The sequence below is a fragment of the Pseudoliparis swirei genome, chromosome 6, assembly GCF_029220125.1.
Source record: "Pseudoliparis swirei isolate HS2019 ecotype Mariana Trench chromosome 6, NWPU_hadal_v1, whole genome shotgun sequence".
NCBI lineage: Eukaryota > Metazoa > Chordata > Actinopteri > Perciformes > Liparidae > Pseudoliparis > Pseudoliparis swirei.
The window spans coordinates 5128610-5147114 of NC_079393.1; the positions used below are offsets into that span (position 1 = coordinate 5128610).

General features: G+C 49.5%; 1 protein-coding gene across 1 annotated transcript in view; it reads right to left on the reverse strand.

Moving 5' to 3' along the window:
* Positions 1 to 479: 479 nt before the first annotated feature.
* Positions 480 to 18505, reverse strand: part of map1ab (microtubule-associated protein 1Ab) — a 65656-nt gene continuing 47630 nt past the window's right edge. The window contains 7 exon segments of the mRNA XM_056417359.1: positions 480 to 731; positions 1794 to 2026; positions 3024 to 11297; positions 11300 to 11887; positions 11890 to 14188; positions 14859 to 14996; positions 15618 to 15700. Of these exon segments, the coding sequence (XP_056273334.1) occupies positions 576 to 731; positions 1794 to 2026; positions 3024 to 11297; positions 11300 to 11887; positions 11890 to 14188; positions 14859 to 14996; positions 15618 to 15700 (11771 nt within the window). The 3' untranslated portion in view covers positions 480 to 575.

An 18505-nucleotide genomic window follows, 5' to 3' on the forward strand; every position in this document is an offset into this window, starting at 1 on the left:
AACCGACGCGCTCCTGCAGCGTCCCGGCTGCGACGCAAGCATCATGCACCAGATGAGACGCGGGAGTGGAGAGACGACGTTTTGTTACGTGTCGTTTTACGTAACGTCGATATACGCGCGTCACGATGTCGTTATCGATCCGAATGGCGAGCGGAGGAGCGAAGATGGCGGATAAACGCACGACGTCGATCCTCCTAAAACCATCGCCGCTGGATCTCTGAGACATTTTGGAGACGTTGGCGTCTGTCCCCACCGTGTTTTTGCATTTTGTTTTGGCCTTTTCGGCGATCTACAAACCCTTATGGTCTTCGTGATCGTCGTGTGGGGCGATGAAGTCGACTCGTCTGTTTGGATTCGAGGCAAAAAAGCAAGCGAGATGTTTAAAATGAGCGTAAACCCAGAGTTCTGACTTCTAGGGATCGAGGGCGGCGGCGGACGCCTCTCTGGACGGGCACCGCGAGAAGCTCGGAGGAAGCAGGGAGGCGGTGGTCGCTCCCGCTGGACCTCCAGTGAGGACAGATGACGGGGGGGGGGGGGGGGTGACACATGGGGGAGGGGGGAGGAGCTTGTGGAGATCAGAATTCGATCTTGCAGGCCGGGAAGGACTCGTCCTGCATGACCACGGTGCTGCTGGAGGCCAGAACCATGATGTTCAGGTCCTGCTGCCTCTCGTGGGTCTGCTGGTACCACTCCCGGGTCACCTCCGAGTCGTGGGTCGGGATCAGAGTCACCTGACGGGGGGGGTGGGCACATGGAGAGAACATGTGAGGGGCAGTTGTCACACAGGTCACTATGAATGAATGCAATTTTTTTTTTTTTTAAACAGACTTTACTAATTTACTTTTTTTCGGGCGCAACTTCACTTTTGACATTTTTTGAAAAATAATTAATTTATGTAACTTATTCGGACGTAGAAAAAAAAATCTCTACATTTTAAGACATAATATATAAAGACATTTAATGGGAAAAAATACTTTGCAATTTTCTTACTTTTTTCTCTCTCCAAAGTATACCAGGACTTTTTTTAAATAATATTTTCTATGACCATCATCAAGACTGCAAGCCAACCTCTCCTCTGCCGTGTCCAGCCCCTTAACACCTGCTCAAGTACCGTCTCACGAAAACAGGTCATATTATTTTAATCCATTTGTTATATTTCCCCGATGGAGGTGCACACCTGTATGTTGGAGCCCCACTGGGCTCCCTGATGGAGGTGCATACCTGTAGGTTGGAGCTCCACTGGGCTCCCTGATGGAGGTGCATACCTGTAGGTTGGAGCTCCACTGGGCTCCCTGATGGAGGTGCACACCTGTAGGTTGGAGCCCCACTGGGCTCCCTGATGGAGGTGCACACCTGTAGGTTGGAGCCCCACTGGGCTCCCCGATGGAGGTGCACACCTGTAGGTTGGAGCCCCACTGGGCTCCCTGATGGAGGTGCACACCTGTAGGTTGGAGCCCCACTGGGCTCCCTGATGGAGGTGCATACCTGTAGGTTGGAGCTCCACTGGGCTCCCTGATGGAGGTGCATACCTGTAGGTTGGAGCCCCACTGGGCTCCCTGATGGAGGTGCACACCTGTAGGTTGGAGCCCCACTGGGCTCCCTGATGGAGGTGCACACCTGTAGGTTGGAGCCCCACTGGGCTCCCTGATGGAGGTGCATACCTGTAGGTTGGAGCTCCACTGGGCTCCCTGATGGAGGTGCATACCTGTAGGTTGGAGCCCCACTGGGCTCCCTGATGGAGGTGCATACCTGTAGGTTGGAGCCCCACTGGGCTCCCTGATGGAGGTGCATACCTGTAGGTTGGAGCCCCACTGGGCTTTTCCCTCCAGCAGGGCGTCCAGGACTCCGCGGCTCGGCTCTCCGCTGCCCGGGTCGTTGCCGGTCACCACGTAGTACGCGGCTCGGACCCTCTTGAAGAACTCCTGGTCCACGTTCTTGGCGCTGCAGTGGTTGGGCACGAAGGCCAGGTCCACGTAGATGGGCGGTCCGGAGGGCACGGCCGGGGGGGGCTTCTGGGAGTTGTTTCCTGGAGGGGAGCAGAGTTCTGAAACATCACAGGAATACTCGTCCTGGTACGACCAGCCGGATCCCCAACTGGACGAAATACCTGATGTTCACTATCTTATTTATATAAATCCATCTTTCTGAAATATTTTACCACAATGAATCAGAAAATCTGATGGAGAGCTTTTGCATGTTGCAAAAAGTTTGAATTATAAGACGATAAAGTGCAGAATTTAGGCAAAACATGATAATTGCATTGATTTATATAAATAAATACTAAAATCTAGTTTAATTTGCACAACATCTTATCAACTTGTACAACTTTCCTAAATGGGTTTCTGAGGTTAGTAGCATAATTGATATGCTAGTGTAGTAAAGAGTATTTAAAAAGTGTAATCACATTTATATATTAGGAATTTAAAAAACACTATAATCGTTTAGATTGTATTCTCATTACTTATAATTAATAACATTTAAATGTAGCTAAGGCTCAATTCTGTTGAATCACTGGCTCTTAACATCTCCTAAGGACTTATTTTAATTGTCTAAAGCAGGGGCGTCAAACTAATGTTCACCGTAGGCCACATCGGCATCATGGCCGCCCTCTTAAAGGGCCGGAAACACTAGAAACTCCTCGAACATATTGTTAAATAACTCTTTGCATTTGATTATTGTTTATTTGAGTGTAGAAATATTGTACATTGAAAAATGTCTCGTATATTACAACATAAATCCATTTAATTTGAAACCTTCAAAATAAAAGCACGGGATTATTTTCTTCAATTTCTTAAAGAAAAGGGGATCACACGTCTTTCAAGCCGTCAGGAGACACATAAAATGATGCGGCGGGCCGGATTTGGCCCGCGGGCCTCGTGTTTGACATCTGTGGTCTAAAGGATCCAATATCAACTATATTATCAATATATCATTTCTAGCTTTCTAGGAAAATCCTTCTATAAATGAACCCGGGAATCACGTTGAAGACATTTCTGTTGCGCATCGGGACGACGTGAACGCACCTGGACTGCTCTTGACCCCGATGACCGAGCCTTTGCCCGGGTTGTGGGTCTCGCTCTTGGAGCCGTGCGTCTCCGACGTCTTGCTCGGCCTGGAGCTCCTCTCCGTGTCCTTCCTCTTGAGGGAGGCGGATCGCGGCGAGGCGGAGTCCTTGGAGGTCTGCTTCACCGGAGTGGAGGACCTCTTCCTGACCTCCCCCTTACGAGCGGGGGAGGCCGACTTGGGTTTGCCCTTCCTGAGGCCCTTGCTGGTCTTGTGCTCCTTCTTGAGAAGTTTCTCCGTGCCGCCGTGGTCAGTGAGGAGCGCCTCGGGGTCCACCATGCACACGTCCGGGTGCGGAGGGTGTGGGTGAGGGTCCTTCATCGGGGTGGGCGGTGGGTCGTGAGTCTTCTGAGCTGACCGCGGCGACGGAGGATGGTGACCCCCGCCGGCTCCGGATAGTTTGTCCACCGGCAGATGTTCGGCGTCTTCGTCCGAGTCCAGATTTCCTTCCGCCGTGATGGACGGACACTCCTCGGTCCCCGGAGGGACGTCGGAATCGGACTGCGAGGGCAACGACTCGCTCGCCGACGTCGGCGGCGTCTCCTCTCCGGCTAACGTCGCGGTCAAACCGGATGACCCGGGGCCGGGCAGCGGGCCCTGAGCGGCGTCTCCGTGGGAGCTCTGAGCGTGGTGGCGCTCCTGCTTGTGCGACCTCCTCTTCACGGAGTGCTGCTCCTGGTCGTCCTCGCCTCCGTCCTGGGAGTGGTCGCTGCGGTCGTCGCCCTCGGCCTCGTCGCTGGAGAGCGGGTGAGGGCTCGGGTTGATGAACGATGGAGAAAGCTCTCCTTTGCGGTGTTTGTATTCGCAGTGGCCCGGGTAGGAGGCGGAGCTAGAGGAGGAGGAGGCGGCTCCGGTGTTCAAGTCGGAGGGACGATCGGCCCTCGCGGCTCCTTTGCCGGATGTCTCTGTGTGATGGGTGTCTTTCGAGGAGGGCATGGAGGTACCGTGGGCACTGGTCATCCATTCCATCGCTTCCTCCTCGTCATCATCACCATAACCTGGAGGCGGGGCACTCGGGCAGTCTTCAGGCTTCTGGAGTAGTTCCCAGTCAGATATGCTGCTCCTTCTCCTGGCCGATAATCTCTCCGGCGGCATCTCCAAGAAGCTTTTCGTCTCGACTTTTTCCGCCCCTTCTGCTTTCTCGCACATCTCTGGATCCTCTGTTTCCTTCCTCTCCTCCGCGCCGTCTTTACACAACTTCTCCACCGGTAACTTCTCCTCTATTTTCTGCTCGACTGCACAGTCTTCGGCGGTGAATGTCTTTTCATCTTCCTTCGAAGGTGTTATTGCTCTCTTTTCCTCTTTTACTTCTGGTGTTTTCTCCTTTATCTCTGTTTTGGATACGTCTGCTGTGGCACACGTGGTTTTGCTCGCTCCGCTATCACCGAGTGATTTAAGTGAGGCCGTCTGTGCGGTGGACTCCATCACCACGTCAGGTTTAGACACTGCAGTAGGGGGGTTGGTGACCGAGGTACTTTCTACCACATATGACTCGGTTATCAATGAAAAACTCTCCTTCTGCTCAGCCACTTTGATCGGTTGACATTCAATGCGACTCGGCGGGGTGCCGTCCTCCATTTCAAGCGTAACGGGCTCCTCGTCTTCTGATGACTCGGAGGACTCCTTGTCAGGGGAGTGAGCCCTTTGGAGGAGCGAGACATCAAAGCAAGCCTCCGGTACTTTCTCCGACACCTTGACTGGCTCGATGCTTTGCAGGGAAGGTGCAGCGGAGGACGTCGTAATCTTAGTTTCTAGCATATAAAAACAATCGGGGCTTGACTTTGTTTCAGTTTCAGGCTTTCCAGATCCGGTTTGACCCTCGGTCTGTTTGGCAGTGTGAGACGAGCCAGGATACGATGGTTTGGCCTCCTCCGCCTGGCTGGGTGAAGACGCTTTCGCTGCAGGTTTCGTCGTCACCTCCATGTACTCGTCTCTCTGGAATCCCCCAAAGCAGGAGCTCGGAGACTCTTGATCCTCTTTGGCTAGAGGTACTGTGGGGCTTGATAATGTCGGGAAGGTTTTGACTTTGTCTCCCAGCGGTTTGCTCAAAGGGGCGGAAGTTGAGGCTGAGGACGAGTAACTGTACGACGTGGAGGAGTATGTTGACGTGGAGTATGTTAAGGTGGTGTATGTGCACGGGGACGTGGCGGTTTCCTCGTGGGTTGTGGCGATATCTTGACCTTCTTCTCGGATGTTTCCTTGGCTGTAATATTTATCATCGCTCGGCTTGGATCGCTGGGAGGCATCTTCCTTCAATCCTACTTGACTATCCTCACTGTAAAAAGGCTCCGAATAACTTCCAGATCGACCCTGTCCGATGTCGGCATAGCTACCTCTTAGTGGAGGGGAGGGGCTAGATGTAGTCATGGGAATGGATTCTGAAGCGTCAGGTGGCAAGAAGCTACCCGTCAAGCTGCTTGCGGACGTTGGTTGAGGAGTTTCCGTTTTCAAAAAGCTGGCCGATGGAGACACTTTGTCTCCACCTCCTTTTTGTGATTGCAGGACTTCATAAGAGGTCAAATCCTCCGCCGATGACGACCTCCTCTTCGTGGTCGGTTCAGGGGACAAATGATGTTTGTCTGTGTCCTCTGCTCTAGTTGCTTCACGAGGTTTTGGGGCATCTGATGGAGAGAAACCACATCCGTCCATTCTGTGAACGCTCGAGTCCGGCGACGTCGTTGTTTCCCCTCCATCTTCACGTTTGGATGTGGCTGGATCGTCTTTCTCCAGTGGCTTTGTGTCGGGAGATGTTGGTCCTCGACTCGCGTCCTGCTTGTCTGCCGCTGAGGCTCCGCCAGGTGTCGGTTGACAGACTTTAAGGAGGCCGGATTCAGGCAGCTGAGTCCATTTGTTTGAGTCCTCAGCCTCTGCTGACGCAGCACCGTCACCAGAGCTACGTCTGCACATTTCTTTCTCAGACTGTTCTCTGGCCCCCTTTTCCACGTCAACGTCACTCGTATCCTCCTCTTCTTCCTCCTCGTCCTCGTCGTCGTCGTCGTCCTCCTCATCGTCATCAACATTGAAATCTTCTCCCTCTACGATTAACCGTTTATCTATCACGCTCTCTCTTCCGTCGGGAAAGTCTAAGATGGATTTACAAGAGGCCGAGCTGCTAATTTGACTATTCTCTGACGCCAAAACATTATCGTCTACTTCATGTCCCGAAAATGTGGCAGCAGACGCCGAAGCACTAGAAGTCTCTTCCTTCTCTAAAGGCGACGCTTGTTGAGGTAAAATGTCTTTTTCCGCAGGCGAATGCCGACCGGATGGAGAGCCCTCTCGCTCGTGCTCAGAGGACTCCATTTTGTCCTTTAACGACTCGGCGGATTTTTCTCTCTCTTTCTCTTCGAATCCCCCAAAAGCATCGGGAGCAGCAGAAGCTTGGGTCCCGAGATCCGATTGGCTCCGGGACGGAGACGCCGTGTCTCGTCTGAACGATGCACCTGCCGATTGAGCGGAAACCGTCTCGTTTTCTCCCGTCGCCCCCGCTTGAGAAGACGCAGCACCGTCCTTCTCTTTCTCCGATTTCTCGGGTTTATCCTCTTTGGGACGGAAAGAATAAGACTCTGCAGCCTGGGACATTTTGTTGTCTTGCATGTCTACGGGCGAAAAGCTCCTTTCGACATACGGCGTGTCTGGTCGTCCTTCTCGCTCGCGCTCCTCCTCTTGGCCTTTCTCTCTGTCTTCGTCCTGCGGAGAGGAGCTGTGGTGGCTGCTTCTCTCAGTGAGGGACGCTGGGCTGTCGTCCACTCTGCTGAAGGACGGAGGCTCTTCTTTGGACTGGTCGTCCGGGGCGAATGTGGCTCCTCCTCCCGCCTCCGCCTGGCTTGTTCTTCTGTTATCGTCAAAACCAATATCAGAGGGCCGGTCGAAACCCAAAGAAACCTCGCTTTCTTCCCTGGAGTCCGAGTCGCGGCCCTTCGGAATGGGCTTTTCGTACGGATCGTACTTGGACGCGCCGAAGGTTTGCTTTTCGCCTCCGGTGCGTCCGCTGACCGCCTCCTTCTCCGACGGCATCGGTGCAGCGTCGGCGGCTCGAGCGTGGCCGGCGTCCTCGGAGTCCAACGTGAAATAGGAACACGGCTGCGATAATCCGGGAGACGCCATCTCTCGCTCTCCTTCCATCTCCCTCTCCGCTTCCTTCCCTGGCTTCTCGTCCAGCGGCGCCTTTCCTGTCGCGCTGACCGCCGAGCTCGTCGGGGACGGGATCGGTTTCTCTGTGGAGCCCCCGGGTCGACCGTCGGTGCTCGATGCGGTTGGCAACGCAGGCTTCGGCTCCGTTGGTGTGTCCGAAGCCTTTTCCTGCTTCGGAACAGACGTCGTCTCCTTTGACGCGACGCTGTCGGAGGAGGCCTCTGGCTTGGCAAGTGGTGCAGCGTCTTCGTCCATTCTGGATTCCCCTCCGCCGAACTCTTTCCCGTCTTCATCGATGGAGGGCCCCTGCATCGTGAACGTCGGTATGATCGCGGCGATCTGCTCGAACGTCGGCGGTTCGGTTTGGCCGCTCGGCTTTTGGGACGAGATGTCACGTTCCGACTTCCTCGGCTCCACCGACAAAGGTCTGGAGCCGGCTCCTCCCATACAAATGTCCTCCTGTTCCTCCTCCTCCTCTTCGTCAGAGGACCGAACCGCAAATGCAGGTTCGTCATCGGACTTGGATGCCGCAGCGGCTTCTCCCGACGCTCTCGCTGCCGGTGGTTTCGCGGTTTTGTCGGAGTCTTTCTCATCGGTCTTCTCGTGGGCCACGTCCTTTCCTTTCACCGTCTTGTCGTCTTTGGCGTCATAAGTCTCGTCGGTGTATTTTTTTTCGGGTTCTTTTTCCATCTTCTGCTCTTTGCTCAGTTCGGCGACGTGCGCGTCGTCTTTTTCTTTCTCCAGCTTCTCCTCTTGACCGACGGCGGCCTTCGCTTCTTTATCTTGGCCGGGAGACAAACGGATGTCCTCTGTTGTCACTGGTTTTAAGTCTTCGCCAGATGAGGTTACAGAGGTGCCTCGCTGAATCTCTGCGGCGCCAGCGGTTTCCTTCTCATTCGGAGTATCCGTACGCTCATCGGAGGTTTCTTCGTGCGCATAATGCTCGCAGATGTAACAAACACCGTCCATTTCCACTTCCTCTTCTTCCAAGGTCTGAGACATGGGAGGATCGACCTCTTTCTTATCATCCTTCTTCGATTCAGTATCAAAAGGATGATCATCTTTCCCTTGCGGTTTGCCTCGGTCCTCGACTTTAGATGACTCTTTCTCTTTGGTGTCCTTGGGCTGCTCCACACTGGAGTCAGTTTCTTTCTCCTTCTTCGTGTCATCCTTCTCAGTTTCTTTTTCTTTAATTGCCTCCAGGATCGGTTTGCGATCAGAGGTATCGGCCTTCTCCTGCTCTTTAACCTCCTGTGTTTTTATCCGTTTGTCAGAAAGGTCACCTTCATCCGACCCTCCGTCATCCCTCATGTCTTTGACTGAAGTATCATCCTTCAGCTCATGAATGGATACAACATCAGAACTCTTTTCTTTCTCCATTTCTTTCTCTTTTAATTGAACTTCTTTATCATGAATATCATCCTTCAGCTCATGGATGGATACAACATCAGAACTCTTTTCTTTCTCCTTTACTTGAACTTCTGTATCAGGAATATCATCCTTTGGGATTTCTTTTGCCGCCTCCTTGATGACTTTTCCATCTGATGTAACATCTTTCATCTCTACCTTCTCCTCATCTGAAGGGGTTTTTACACCAGAAGTGTCTTTGATGTCCTTCTCCTTGATGGGTTGGATAGCAAAATGTTCATCCTTAATTATTACTGTATATTTCTCTTCTTGGTTGGGTTGGATAGCAACACTTCGATCCTGAATTGACAGCCCTTCCTCCGCTAAAGTTTCCTCCTTATCTACTGCTTTCTCTGTTTCTTCTTCCGTCATTGATTTGATAGCACAAATATCTTTACTCATTTCTTTCTGCTTTTCCTCTTGCATGGTGGGTATCGTATAAAATTCGCCCTTGGATGTTTTGACAGCGAAAATATCTTTGCTCATCATGACATCCTCTTCCTCGATCTTGGCAGTTTTGACAACATCTTTATCACTTACTTTCTGCTTTTCCTCCTCCACGGCTGATTTGACGGCATTTTTACGCGTCTCTTCTTCTTCTGCCTCGCTTGGTGCGGCACATAAATCATCATCTTTACTGAATTGTGCGTGCTCTGCTTCTATCTTGGTACATTTGGTGGCGAAAGGGTCATCTTTACTGTCCTCATGCCCCTTGTCTTCTGCAAGTGTTGCCTTAGCAGCAGAAGTATCGTCTGTACTTGGCAGTTTAACTTTTTCCTCTGCCGTGGTAAGTTGTATCGCAGCAGTATCATATTTACTTGTGTCTTCTATCGTAGGTTTGAAGATGGAGGCATCATCCTTGCTTGTCGTCGTATCTTTTTCCTGCTCCTTGGATAGTTTGGTGTCAGAACTATCATCTTTACTCGTCTCTTTATCTTTTTCTTGCTCTGTGGCTAACTTGGCAGCAGGAATTTCTTCTTCCCTCGTGATGGTCGAGACGGCATCTTTACGAACCTCTTTCCCCTTTTCTTCTTTTATGGTCACGGAAGACGCATCACCCTTACTAATCATGTCTTCTTCTTTAGCAACAGGGATGTCACCAATCTCTTTCTCATCTCCTCTCTGCTCATCGGTAACGAACATGGCACCAGAAGCATCTATCTTTTCCATCTCTTTTTCATCTACAATCACTTTGATATCAGATGGTTCGGTCTCCTTTTTCTTTTCATCTTTAGTCGGTTCAATAATGGGCATATCGTCCTTTTTCACCTCTTTCTCCATCTCGTCTTTAACAGGCTTTATATCTGTGGCGTGGACCAGGTCAATCTCTCTATTTGCAGTCTTTATAGGGCTAATATCAGAAATATCGCTATCAGCCAACTCATCAGCGTCCTTCACCTCATCTTTGGCTTTGAGGTCAAAATCATCATCCATCCGCTTTAGCTCATCTTTGACTTTAATCTCCATCTCGCCTTCTTTGGTTGTGACTTTTTCCTTTTCGGGCTCTTTGTGCTCGTCTTTAATGGCTCCAACAGCAGGGGAAATGTCCTTTGCCATTTGCTCTTCTTTATAGGGTTTAATATCAGAGGTATCCTCCTTTAATGTGTCTACTTTCTCCACTTTCTTATCCGTGATGGACATTATAGCCGAAACATTTTCCTGGCCAGATTTCTGCTGTTGCTCCTCCTTGATCGGTTGGCTATCAGAGGTGTCATCCTTTCCTTTCTCTTGTTCCGCCTCGGTGGTTTTAACTGCAGATTTATCATCATCATCATCATCGTCCAGGAAGTGACTTTCCCTCTCTGGGAATGCACCTGTGATGGGAACTTTGGGTCCTTTGTCTTTGAGCTTGTCGTCAATCTCTTCATCACTTCCTCCAGAGATGATGAGGGAATGCCTCTCTGGTGGCTGAACTTCTCTTACAGACGCAACAGGCACCGTTTCTGAGCACTTGCCTTCGTCTTCTATTGGCGCGGCCGAAGTGTCTTTTTCTGACTCCGTCGTCACTGGAACGTCTTTAAAGTCCTCCTCCAATGATTCGTCCAACGACGTTGACATTTCCACTTCGTGCCGATCCTCTTTCTGTTTGTCGACGTCTTTTCGTGTTCCCGCTTCAGCTGTCTTTTTTGCTTTGTCGTCCGTGGCAACGTCGAGGGTCTCCTCCGAATCAGGGAAGGCCTTCCTCTTGTCTTCCACTGGTGAGTGACGAAGAGGCGAATGAGCCGCACTCGGCGGTCCGGACTGTGGCGGGGAGGCCATTTTAACAGTGATGTCATCCGGACTGAAGCAGCGCTCTTCGCTCTCTGAAGTCACCGAGTCGGATCCAAAAGGTCTAGTCGGCACAACAGACGAAATCCCTTTAGGTGCAAAAGCGTCTGTGTTTACCTCCTCGACTGGCAGGTGCACTGGTTTGGTGTCGAGCGGAGACACTGAGCCAGCAAGCTGTTCAATATCCGTCTCGTCACGCTGTGATATTTGGGGTGACGCATAACCCTCTTGGAGTTTTTCAAGTGAAATGTCTACATTGGGAGTTTGGTCTTCCTCGTCCTCTTCCTCCTCCTCTTCTTCCTCGCGAGCTTCCGGAGCTTCCGGAGCCGGCGTCTTCACTTCTGCAACGGGACGCTCGAAGTCATCGGAAGGAAACTTGCCTCGTTTGTCCTCTTCTTCGAAGGAAGGCGGCGAAATAGTCCCGCCGAGAGCGGCCGCTCTTTGCCGCGGGCGGCGTCCGGCGGGGTCGACACGGCAACGGGGCTTCTGGGCGGTTCCTCGGCCGCAGGTGCCGCGCCGGACGCCGCCGATTGGTCTTCGGCGATGGAAGTGGGGAGGGAGCACACCCTGTCGTACTCCGTGATGGACGTGGCCGAGGACACGTGCTCCTCCTCGGCCAGAGGAGCCGTGATGATGCTGGTGAACATGGACACCTGCTCGTGCACGCCCGGGATGAAGCTCCTCTCCGGCAGAGCGGCGGCTCGCACCGGCCTCACGCCGTGCACGTCGACGAAGGATCCGGTCTGATCCGGAACGGAGACGTCGTAGGCGCCGACGTCGTACTGGAGGTGTGGGATCCTCTCCTCCGCCTCCTCGTGGATCTCCTCGTCGGAGATGGTCTGCTCGGTCTCGGAGTAGCCGGGGATGGTCTCGTCCTGGATGTAGGAGATGGGTTCGGCCGCGGCGGCTCCGTGAACGACGGAGGTTATGGGAGCTGTGGCCCCTCCGACATGCGACAGGTAGCCCTCCTCCTCTTCCTCGTCCTCTTCTTCAGTTGCAGCCAGAAGGTTGGCGTTTTTCTCTCGGCGAACAGTTCTCCTTCAGCTGGATCTTCCGATTTAATCTCTTCATCCGCAATAACATCCAAATCTTCGACCTCCTCCAGTTCGGCTTTCTCGACTGCTTCCTCTTCCTCTTCTTCCTCCTCCTCCTCTTCCATCACAAGCTTAGCTGAGAGTGTTTCTGTTTTCTCCATCGCTTCCAACTCGTGTTTCCTGTCGAGACCCTCGTCCTTTGCTTCCTTCCATTTTGCTTCGTCTTCCTCTTCCCCTATTCCCATATCTTCCTCCTCCTCCTCCTCCTCTGTTTGCCTTTTGGCTGCCGGGGCCTCGTCTTCCTCCTCGTCCTCGTCCTGAGACGCTGCGCCTTCGTCCTCAAACTTTTGAGCGTCTTCCATTTCTCTCTCTCGCGTCAACTTGTTGTCGTCCACGTCTGCTTTCGCTCCCGGGGACGTTTCCTCCTTTTCCGGAGACTTGGCGCCGGGCGGCGTCTCGGATGCTTCCTGGTTCTCTCGACCGAGACTCTGTGCCGTCAGCTCGGAGGTCTCCGGAGGTTCTGCTGATGCAGCGACAACTTCAGCTTTGTTCACGATTTCAAATTCCTTGGTGAGGTCTTCAGGGGTCGAGGAAATAAACTTTCCCTCGACGGCGCCGCTCTCCGTTGGTTCGGGTTGAACCGTTTCAGGTTTGGGCTCCTCTGGCTTCGGCTCGGCAGGTAACGTCTTTGCCGCTTTGACTTTTCCCGCCTTGGCCTTGCTCGACACTTTGGCTTTGTGCAACGTCTTTCTGACTTCTGGAGTGAACGGCTTCAGGTCGGGCTTTGTGATTTTTCTCAGCTCCGGTTTGGACGCGTCCTTCTTTTTGTCGTCTTTGAACTTAACGTCTTTCTTTTCGTCTCTCTTGGCGGAGTCGTCTCTCTTCACTTTCTTGATCTCTTTCTTCTCCTTGTCCTTCTTTTCGTCCATTTTTGACACCCGTTCCTTCGGGTGCTTTTTCAAGGATTTGTCTTGCAGGAGCTTTTTCTTTTCTGGCACGTCGCTTTTAGATTTGATAGTTTTCGTCGTCTTTTTCTCCACTTTTTTCTCCGACACATTTTCCTTGACGGAGTCGCTCTTTGCCTCCGCGGCGGCCGACACGTCATCCTGTCCTTCGCTCTCTTTCTTTGAGGCCTTTGCAGTCGTCTTCGGGGAGGACTTGAGACTCTCTTTGCTGTCTGTTCTTTGTTTCAACTTGGTTTGTTTTATGACCGAGGGAGTTGCTCCGGAGGCGATATCCTTTTGCGTGGCAACCGGATAGCGCAAGAAGTCAAGGTGCTTTAATTTTTCCAGGCCCTCTAGGATCTTGTTCTGTGGTGCATTCCCAGGGAACAAGACTCTGATGATCTTTTCAGTGGGGTTGGCAGGAAGCCAGACGACTAAGGCCGTCACGGATGTCAGGTAGGGCACAGAGATCTCCCCTTCTTTCCCGTTGGGCAGCACTATACCAGTTTTGGCCTTGCTGTTGCCGGCCCACTTCTGCATTAAAAATTGCATCTCTTTGCTGTCTTTGACAGGATTGAGAACGTACATGTCTAACCTGCCCACTCCCATCTTGTGGAACAGAGTGATGGGCTCAATGGTGCTGCCGACCACTCGGCAGAGAGGCTCTGGTTTGATTCCTAGTTTGTTCAGGTACTGCAAGGTCAGGGACGCCTCCTCGATGCTGCGCTTCACTTTCATGTTGGACTCCGGCATGCGGAGCTTCTCTGGCACGTTGAAGAACACCACGCCGAGTTCGGGGGAGATCAAGTTCTTCATCCATTCGCTGTAGTTGGTGGAGTCTTGGGACTGCTCCTCCTCCTGTTCCGCTACCTTCCTCTGAAGCAGCCCGTTGATACCCGGCAGATTGTCGGCGCCGATGTGCGTGAGCAGAATCGAGTCGATGCGGTCCAGGTGGCGAACCAGCTTCCAGAAGCAGGATTTCCGTTCGGAGCCTCCGTCCACTAAGATGTTGAAGCCGTTCACGGAGAAGAGGGCGGAGTCTCCGCGGCCACCGGGGAAGATGTAGCAACACGGTTTGGACAGCTTCAGGAAGCCTCCGGACGTGGGCGGCTCCAGGAGGTCGAACGGCGAAGGGACGTCGACCGTCTCAGAGATGTACTCCGTGAACTCGGTGACGCCCTCCATCTCGGGAAGGACGGGCTCGGGGTTTAGTTTGTAATCCAGAAAGTCGCGCAGGGTCTGCTGCTGGCCCAGGGAGCTCCGGCCCACCTCCCCGCGGCAGCACACGGTTAGTGTGGCCTGCTGCTTGGGGGCTGTTGTGCCCAGTAATTCACTGACCTGCGGGAGGGAGACACCCACACATTGGTCAGTCATGAATTCTACAGATGTTCGACCTGCATAAGACAAGAAAATAGTCAAGTAGACAATGTAGTTGTCAGAGGAATGCGTTTAGACTTTTGGCTGAAGTGCCTCAACCTGGAAATAAAAGAAAATGCCTCGAGAACATGAAAAAAGTACCAAGGGTCGGGGTACACGCCAAGTCCTGACGACCCGCTCTGGCTCGCACTTGTTTATGTTCTCATCCATGATTATGAGTGAAGACAACCAACACTCAATTTTAACTGGATGGTGAGGAAGTTGGGACCTTTTCTATCAATTCAGTCCAAAAATGTACGAAAGCATGGACGTTATCCTTTCATAATAAATCATTTAGAAACACTTCAAACACATTCATAAATGTACGAGATATTTTTGCAGAAGGAAACGGGATGAGGGCAGCTTTGGCTCCTCCAGTCCATGTCGGTGTGGCCTTGGGTGAGATACTAAATCCCAAATTGCTCCTGAAAGGTCTGCCTTCAGTGTGCGTGTGTGTGTGTGTGGGTTAGTCAGTTAGTGTATGAATGACATGTAGTGTTAAAGCTCTTTGAGTGGTTTCAAGACTAGAAAGGCGCTTTAGTCGCCTTAACATTTCTCTTCAAAGAGTTACTGGACAGTAGATTTGACTCACCCCAGGATCAGCAAAGACACGTGAGAGGGTCTGGTAGGTGAAGACCCCAGTTTGCAGAACAAGGCCACCGTGATCTGAACTCTGTCCACTCAAGACCAGAAGCTTGTGTCCTGCCGAGTCTGTGACTAGAGACTGGATCTGGGACACGAGGAGAAAGAGGTTGGCACACAGAGGACAGTTAAAGGAGAGACGCTATGGCCGCCGGAGGAAGAGAAATGACTGCGTCACACGCCAAAGATGCACTTTAATGGTGTCACAAAAAAAGAAATAAAGAGAAATCTAAGAGAAACAAAGATCAGCAGTCTCTGTTATTCTTATGTGATGAGATGATTTACTGGGTATTTAATCACTATTTATTTTGTGCATATTGTCGAAAGCTGCGAAATACCGAAAGCAGCCATTCAATCTATTTTAGTTGAATTATTTTAGTTTTTCCCAAATTGGAATAAGAAGAATAAGTACAAGATAAATATAAATACACATATGAATATCTATCTATATATATATATATATTTTAAAAACTGTTTTTAAAAAGAAATATGTATATTTATTTATATATTTAAATATATATATATATTTTAAAGATATATATTTTATATATTTCTTTTTAAATGTATATAAAAAAATACATAAATATATTTAAAATAAATGTTTAAAAACTCACAACCCTATAGGGGAATAACAGATGTACGTAAAATATGCCACACCCCTAATATGTCAGTGTACAATCAACATCACTTTAGCACATGTTGCCATTACCTCCGATACAACGGTGTCTTCTGAAGGGTTGACGAGCACCACGGTCTCTAGGACATCACTCCTGTGGTGGAGAGTTCTTTGTCCTGAAGGAGGAGATGGAAAACAGTTCTGTTAGCATCTGTCCTGAATAAAGCACTGGAGCCTAAGATTAGGATGCAGGTCTGACGAGGCCGCCCTGAAGACGTGGGACACCAGGGAGATGTACTACACTGCGTACACAGACCCGCTCGTGCATCCAGTTAAGTTAAGACCACTATTTACACTTGATATTATGTATTAATGCAATTTAAAAAATGAAAAAATCCATGCTGTCTCTGGACAGACAGAAACATATGCCAGTTGCAATTTGGTTGTGGTTGAAAAGACATCGCAAGCCAAACATATGATCAATTAACACTAATAAAAGGAAATCCACACACGATCAAAACAAAAACAATATCGCAAAGATCCCGTCGTCGACATTTCCCACACATCCCGATGCAGATTCATCGCAATTATGCATCGCCACTTAATTCCACTCAGCGGGTGACGTTGAGCTTTTAATTCCCCTTTGTTCCAGCACAGATCCGGCTCTAATATTAGAGCGGTCTAATAATAGGAGGATCTCGAGCGACTCCATCCATCCACCGGGATTCGTCGTCGCATCCCCCGAGCTTGTGGCGCATCGCCATCGTTTTAAAGGATCTGGGGCTGTCAACATGTGAAGGATAAAGCACTGAGACGTGGAAATATCAACAGGTTAACATGGATAAGAGTTTAAATGAAATGGAAAAGAAAAATGACTCATGAAGGACGACTGGGCTTGAATACCACGACAGTAATCAGAGCAGCACTTATCTAGACCGTCTGTGAGTCAAGAGGCGCATTACGGATGATAATCATCTGCTTTCAGCTCTTGATTGAATTTTATGCTTTTCTGACTCTTCATGGAACTACGTGGCATCAACAGAAGCTGGATTCAATCGTTTCATATTCACGTTCTCCGCTCTTCTAGCAAACGGCCATTCGGGAGATTTGAACCAACGTCTGTCTGGTGGGAGGTTTTCTTCTTCTCTTTACTTTAACCCTCCTGTTACCTTTAGGGTCAATTTGACCCCATTCAATGTTTAATGTCTGTGTTCTTTGGGGTCAATTTGACCCCAGGCTGTTTTTCACTGTCAAACATATAAGAAATATCAACTTTTTTATATATTTAAAGGGCTATTTAGGTAGTCAACAAACAAACATAAAGTACCTCACACTTAAACTTGGGAAACAATATTAATTCTAATAATTTTCTGGAGGTTTTAATTGCTGGGGTCAAATTGACCCCGAGGGTAAAATATGTGAGTAAATATAAAGGTAAAGGAGGGTTAAACATTGAATGGGGTCAAATTGACCCGAAGGTAACAGGAGGGTTAAAGTCAGAATATTAAAACTTCTACTTGGCCGTTCTGACGGATACTTTTGGAAATTAATCTGGCCTTTGGCAAAAAATGTTGTTTACTTTGAATATATAAAAGTAAAAAGGACATTTTAAGAGACACACACGACACATGATCTCCGCACAGGCTCACGCATGGATACCTTTATATTTTGTTGATTTTGAATATGATTCATGACTAATTACTGACTGATTAATGACCTACTTTCTCCATTTGAACCTCGGAGAACAGATCATCTGATTTCTTGATGTCACACACAACATAAAGGAAACAGGAACAACCCGTCTGACCATGTTTGAATTTCAAACTCAAGACGTACTTATTGACACGTTGCATAGAATAACTTGTACACCTGGTTTGCTTCAACTCCAAGTTACTTTAATTTAAAGTTTACAATATTTCTGCTCGTCATTGTGTAAACAAAATGTGACTATTAAATTGTATTTCTTAATTAGTTAGACTTAGTTGTACTTTATTTTCGGCTCGTTACTTTATTTTAGCTTCACATTTAAGCATCCATTTGACTTCACTCTTTAAATATATAAATCATTTCATACCTCCTCTTGCCTCGCGTGTTCATGTCGATAGTGAAGCAGCTGGACCTGCAGTGCCTCGTCTCTGCTCTCTCTTATTCACTCACACATTGTGTTGTCTCAACCTTGCAGCTCCTCTTCCAAGTACCGGTCTCCGTTGTTCATCTCCTCCTGTTTAAATCATTGCGCTCGACCTTTGACCCCCTCGCGTCGCCTCCCTGTGAGACTCGGCGCCGCAGCACACGACTCATTGTGACAGCAAGCGTCACAATCGATGAGCCACAGGAGGCCAGACGCAGCAACACGGCCGCGGCTTGAAGAAACCACTTTGTACCACATCGTAAGACATCTTAGAGTTCATGAGCCCCCCCCCACCCCAAACAAGTACAAACGCTCACTCCGAGAGCATCAACTCGCTTATCTATTGTTCAGAAATCACTGCTTTTGGGTCCTTTTTGTCAAATTATAGCAAATTAATCCAGGGTTCATGTTGACCGATGGATTTCCATGACCTTTCCATGACCTTTCCATGACCCTAAACCAGGGCTGCAACAACAAATCGATAAAAAAGTGATTAGAATAGTTGGCAACGAATTTCATTCTCGATTCGTTGTTTCGCCACTCAATAAGTCGCGGAGATGTTTGAGTATATATTTTTTTTTAAAGAAGTTGAATTAATATTTAAAAAATGTATCCGAAAAAATAATCGACAGATTAATCGATTATTAAAATAATCGTTAGTTGCAGCCCTACTTCAAACCAAGTATAAACCTTAAATGACACAAATGAATGAGACAATAGTTTGATTAAAAGAATAAATATTCATTTGTTTATTCTTTTAATCAAACTGTGTAAATGAATGAATATGAAATGAATATAACAAATGTCCAGGACTTTTCAAAAAACTTTTGGGATATAATTTTTTTTTTAA